At 32.3% G+C, this 6,000-nt stretch overlaps 1 protein-coding gene across 2 annotated transcripts in view; it reads left to right on the plus strand.

Annotated features, from left to right (window-relative positions):
- GTF2A1 (general transcription factor IIA subunit 1) overlaps positions 1 to 5,670 on the plus strand; it is a 45,647-nt gene extending 39,977 nt beyond the window's left edge. Inside the window, exon 9 of one of the 2 annotated variants that reach the window (XM_046009681.1) lies at positions 1,386 to 5,669. In XM_046009681.1, coding sequence (XP_045865637.1) covers positions 1,386 to 1,493 — 108 coding nt within the window. In that variant the 3' untranslated portion in view covers positions 1,494 to 5,669. Of the gene's footprint in view, positions 1 to 1,385 lie in introns of both variants that reach the window. The other variant, XM_046009682.1, reaches the window with a different exon arrangement.
- Positions 5,671 to 6,000: the final 330 nt, after the last annotated feature.

Raw genomic sequence — 6,000 nt, forward strand, 5'->3', positions numbered from 1 at the left:
TGCTTCTCCCTATCCCACCCCTGAGCTTATGTTCCCTCTTTCGTTGTTTCTCTCTCTGTCAAATAAATAAATAAAACCTTAAAAAAAAAAATCTGAAACCATAAAAGTAGAAGAAAACAGGGATTAAGCTCCTTGGCATGGGTCTTGGTTATAATTTTTTAGATTTGGCACCAAAAGCAAAGGCCACACAAGCAAAAATAAACAGGACTACATTAAACTATGAAGCTTCTGCACAGCAAAGGAGACCATCAACAAAATGAAAGGCAATGTACAGAAATTTGCAAAGCACATATCTGATAAAGAGTTAATAGCCAAAATGTATGGAGAACTCATACAACTCAATAGCAAATAAGCAATTCAGTTTAAAAAATGGGCAGAACTGAACATCCAAAGAAGACATAAAATGGCCAACAGGTACATGAAAAGGTACTCAACATTACTATTTGTTAGGAAAATACAAATTAGAACCACAATGAGATATCAGCTTATACCTGTCAGAATGTTTCCAAAAAAATAAGAAATTAACAAGTGTTATGTGTGGTTGTAGAGAATTGGAAGCCCTTAGACACTTTTGGTAGAAATGTAAATTTGTATAGCCACTATGGAAACCTGTGTGGAGGTTCCTTGAAAATCCAAAATAGAACTACTGTGTAATTCAGTAATTCTGCTTCCTTAATAGTTATTCAAAGGAGAACACTAACTCTGAAAGATTTCTGCCCTCCCATGTTCATTGCAGCATTATTTACCATAGCCAAGACATGGAAGCAACCTAAAATGTGATATATATTTATATACACATGATGTGATATTCAGCCATAAAAAAGAAAGCAAGCTTGTCATTTATGACAACATGGGTGGACCTTGAGGCATTATGCTAAGTAGAACAGGAGAAAGACAAATATCGTATGATCTCACTTTTGTATGTGGATTCTACAACAAACCAGGCAAAAAACCCCAAAAACAACAAAGCAAAAACTGAATTCATAGACACAGAGAACAGATTGGTGGTTATTAGAGGCCAGAGGGTAGATTGGGGCAAATGTGTGAAGGGGGTCAAAGGTACAAACTTGGAAGTTATAAAATAAGTTATAGGGGTGTGATATACAGCATGATGACTGTAGTTAATGACATGTTATATACTTGAAATTCTCATCACAAGAAAAAAATTTATAACTATTATGGTGATGGGTATTAACTAGACTTACTTATCATTTTGTAGTATATATAAATATTGAATCATGTGTTGCTGTAAATAATGTTACGTGTCAATTATCAATTAAAAGAATATAAATGTAGTAATGTACAAGACATTTTTTTGGTGTATTAATGGGTTTTTTGTTTCCTCTGTCTTTTGATTGTATCTTTTACATTCTTTTTTTATTTAGATACACAGAAGTAAAAACAAATGGAAATTTCATCTCAAGGATGGCATTATGAATCTTAATGGAAGAGATTATATATTTTCCAAAGCCATTGGAGATGCAGAATGGTGAAGAGTTGGTTCTTTTCTTTTATAAATAAAACAAAGAAACTTAAAAAAATTTAAAGTGGACAGTTTGAAACTTGGGACATACACCAACCAAAACTTAACTTCTGCATGTCAGAAAAGTGCAGTAGAATCAAAGCTACTGGAACAAAGAGACCTTGACAACATAGACACTACTAACTGGCAAGCCATGGAACTGTAGCACCTGGGGTTGTTGGGGTGGGGGAGGCTGGGGTTTTGGAGAACCATAATTGTTGATTTTAAATACAGGTACCTGCCACCAGTAATTAGCATGTAACGCTTTGTCTATATTCCTTCCTTCAACTTGGGTTCAATCAGAAGAAGATACTTGTTGGAACGAACTGAAGAAAATTCCCTTTTGATAGATTGAACTGAAACTGCTTATTGTATGTGGTTATATTTGGTAAAAATTGCGTGTGAGCTTTTTACAAAAGGGTAAGAATTATGGTGTTGAATTTTAATTCACTTGTATAAGGAAACAATTTAGAACTCTCATTATAGGTCTTAAATATTTTTACTAGCTATTCTCCCTCAGTAATATATACCTCTTCTTCCCTGCTTTATGAAACATCTCTTTAAGAGTGAAAGGAAGTAATCAGTAATCACAGTTTGGAGACAAAATTTGACCCAGGAATGGTTTTTTATTTTAATTAGGTTTTCATACTCATTAAATATAACTTTTAAAGACTTGGGCCTCATTGAGTAGAACAGAATTAAAATGACAGCTTTGGTTTCCTTACAGAAAAATGCTTGTTTCTTTTAGTCCCATACCTTATGAAGAAACCCCAGGGTGTCTCCTCAGGAATACAGTTTTATTTCACAGAGGTACCATCAGCTGAAATTACATACATAAGAATAGATACAGATTTTTTCCTGTTGGGCTGAAGTATATGCTTATATATGTGTTTAATCTTTAAGCTAAACAGACATTCAGATAACATTCTGTGCATTGACTGAAGCAGTGGGTAGTGAGGACCTGGATTTTTTTTTAAACAGTTTAGTAATTATAAAAGTTTCTTGTGTTTACTAGTGAAGAATTTAAAAACTATTCTAATTGAACAAATTTTAAAAATTGCAACTTTGTAATTTGAGGGAGAATTTTTGGGGTTAGAGGGGGTTGGGCCACTAAGTACATATTTACCTCTCTTTCATTTGGTGGCCCTTCCAGGCCATTGGTAATGTAGGCATGGGCTCCAGTTTGCACATCGAGAAGAAAGCATAGAAATTTGACTTGTATATTAAGAATAATAGAAATGTAATATGTATATTAAGAATGCACAGCTCTGTATTCTGTAAGAGCCTCTAAAGAACAATATGGCAGTGCTGTGTTCTGTGTGAACTAGTTGCCTGGGAAAACTGTAGGAACACTTCATCTGTTTTCTTAAAACTAATTCTTCTTCATGGTCTATCTTGACAAAATTAACGTGTGTTTAAGATACTTGTATATTGCTTTTTTTTCTTTTAAGTCTTCCATTTTCGTCTTCCTTTTATTTGCCTTTGTGTGTTTCCAGAAATAACAAACACTTTACATTGCAAAGAAAAACTGTGAGCTGTTTTATGTTTTTTTTTTTTAACACAAATCTTTAAACTTCTTAAAAAGGCTAATTTTTTTTTTTTTTTTTTTTTTTTTTTTTGCCTACTTCCCACCCCACGTAGCAGCTTGGTCCCTTTAACTTATGTTCTGAATTTTGGTGTAAATGATGGTTTCTAGCATGCTGGTAGTTAGGTTTTATTTAGATACCATTAACTGGTGTAATACGGTTTTAATTTTTACTATATTAATTTAGTTTTTTTGGAGGGGAGGTTTGTTTACCCCACTACTCTCAAAGCACACACAGGTTTTTTTTGTTTGTTTGTTTTTGTTAATGAATCTGGGAGAAGATAAGGGGGAGGGTGAAATCACAGAAGTCCTGTTGTTCAGTTGTCCTTCAGTTAGTTGCTAATAGGTGTATATTTACCCAATGAAGAAGTCAACCACCTGAACTACCTATAAAAGTTTAGCAGTGCTGCAATGTTGATTGAAACCCTTTGGCTATATTGTAGTTCTTCTGCTACTGAACCTTGAATTACTATATGATAAACAGCTCATGTTTTGGGCCCTCTATGTAGACAAACATTTGTATTCATAGTAGAATTGTATACAGGCCTGTTTTTATAACGTTATTTTCAAACATGAACAACCACTGCTTTCAGAGTGACTCACTAGGGTTATTTTGAAGCAGGAAATAACCATTTGTATTTGCACCTGTGTATTGCATACTAATTATGGCATACTTGGCAAATGCTTTTCTTTTACCTGTGAAAATTCTGAAAGCCGGTCCAAACAACACTGCATACCAAATTGTGCTCTTATATATTACTGCATTGTGTTCCTTTTTAATCAGATAGAATGTTTTGGTTTTATTATAGTGGCTTGCTATAAGAATGCCACTTGCTTATCTTTTACTGTACTTGAATTCTTAATCATGCTTTTACATTGTATTTAACAAATCATTTCATTAGGTTCTTTAAAATGTCATTCCTTTGAAAAAGGCAAGGATTCCCACTTTCAGAATTTTAAAATAAAAATAACATGTTTATTAAAAGAGCGAAAATAGTTCAGACTTGGTATTATGAAAATAAGTAAAGGTTTCAGAAGAGGATTTGTTGAGATTTGCACAGATGGTGATGGCACCTTTTACTACAAAAAAAAAAGGTTAATGTTAACAGTGCTAAGGAAAATTTACACAAAATTACTAGGTAAAGTGTGGAAATGTGTGCCTTTCAGTATATGTATGTACTCTTTTTTGGTGGTCGTTTGGATAATCAGACCATTTGAATTGCCTGAGAGCACATTTAATTTCTGTGGAGAGCCACATTTGGCTAAAACAACTTTAATGTGCAATTAGTTCCTAGAGTAAAATGTCTGTTATATGAGGGGGATCTTTATATTGGGCTTTTATATTTTTTAAATGTTCACATTTCTTTCTGTTAATTAAATGTCATCATATCACATATTGTTGCCTCTCTTAAAATCAAAGCCACCTTGATATTATTCTTAGGAATATATCAGGATCTGAGTGGTGTGTATAGTGATTGAAATATGTTCTTGAAGAGCATATTCTAATAGATTTTGGTTTAGCAAGAACATAAAAATATAATAGCTTTTGTATAAAGATTTTCTTTTGCTATATTGAAAATCAAAGATTTGGTTTTCTTTTTTTCTGGATTTTATGGAGGAATAAAAAAGGGTTGTCTCCCTCTAAGAGTAATTTTTGGTTACCGTACAGCAATAATGTCAGCATTCTTTTCAAAAGGTAAATATGCCTTGTACAAGAAAACAGACATAATTTCCTCTTGGGAGTTCCCTTTATAACTTAGCATTTTCTTCCACTTGAGAAAATTCCTATATTTTCAGATTATTTCATCTTGAACTTTTTTGAACTTTTGTGCAATGGAATATTATATTGATCCATCTTTGTACGTTTTCATTTGATTTCATGTCTGTTTCCCATCTATCTGTCTGAGTCAGCTATTTCAGATTTTGAATTCATTGGTTAAAACATAGTTGCTTAAAATAGTTCCTCATGAGTTTATATTAAATAGTTTTGCATTTTAATCTATTATGCTATGGAAATTATTCTGAAGTTTATAATTCCCTTTTTAAGCCTGCCTTAGCCTATCTTTTGTCATTTTTTATGATTTAAGGAAGAACACACCGAACTTAATATTTGTGTTTGAGGAACAAGAGAAATGTTTTTCTTCTCTTAAGGGAAGAACTGCTTTGAATTAGTAACTACTATTTTAGTCAAGTTTCCTTAAATCGGTCCAGTATGTGTCAGGGCTACAATTTTGGGGGAGGGGCTAATCCTTTTGCTGTTCTGAGCTACTATTGTCAACTGCTGTTGTACATACTGTTATGTGTAAGGGCGTAAATATATTTATTATGTTTGTAAAATTCATTCTGTACAATTGCAGATCAAGTTTGCTCTTCTGTGATATACAGGATATTATGTTTTAAAGACCATCTTGGAATACAATTAGAGAACTTAGTATTTTGATGTACTAAGACCTATTTTAAGTTTAATATTTTACCTTTGCAAAAACTTTAATTAAAGATGTTATTTAAAAAAGTAATGTTGCTTGCTTTGCTTACTAGTGTATAAGACTGTTATATAGATAACTGAATAAAACTATATAGTTTAGAAAGGAAATTGCTTTACATTGTTAATAAGTTCCACTTCACAAAAGAAAAGGGTATCATTAAATCCTATACCTTCAAAATAAATAGGGTGAGATGTAAATCTGAAATATTATAGTGCGTTACTGTGTTACAAGTTCTTAGTAGCTTTTAAGAAGAATTAGTTGTATTTTCCAGGCACACAGGATTCTAAATTGGGTTAAATTCACACCAACAAAATGTAACTAAAAATTGATATAATTAACATATTATAATAAATGAATAATTCTACTCCAAAGTATAGGTTACTTAGGATAAAATTATTTGAGGGCAT

This window comes from Meles meles, chromosome 6 (genome assembly GCF_922984935.1).
Source record: "Meles meles chromosome 6, mMelMel3.1 paternal haplotype, whole genome shotgun sequence".
NCBI classification, from domain to species: domain Eukaryota; kingdom Metazoa; phylum Chordata; class Mammalia; order Carnivora; family Mustelidae; genus Meles; species Meles meles.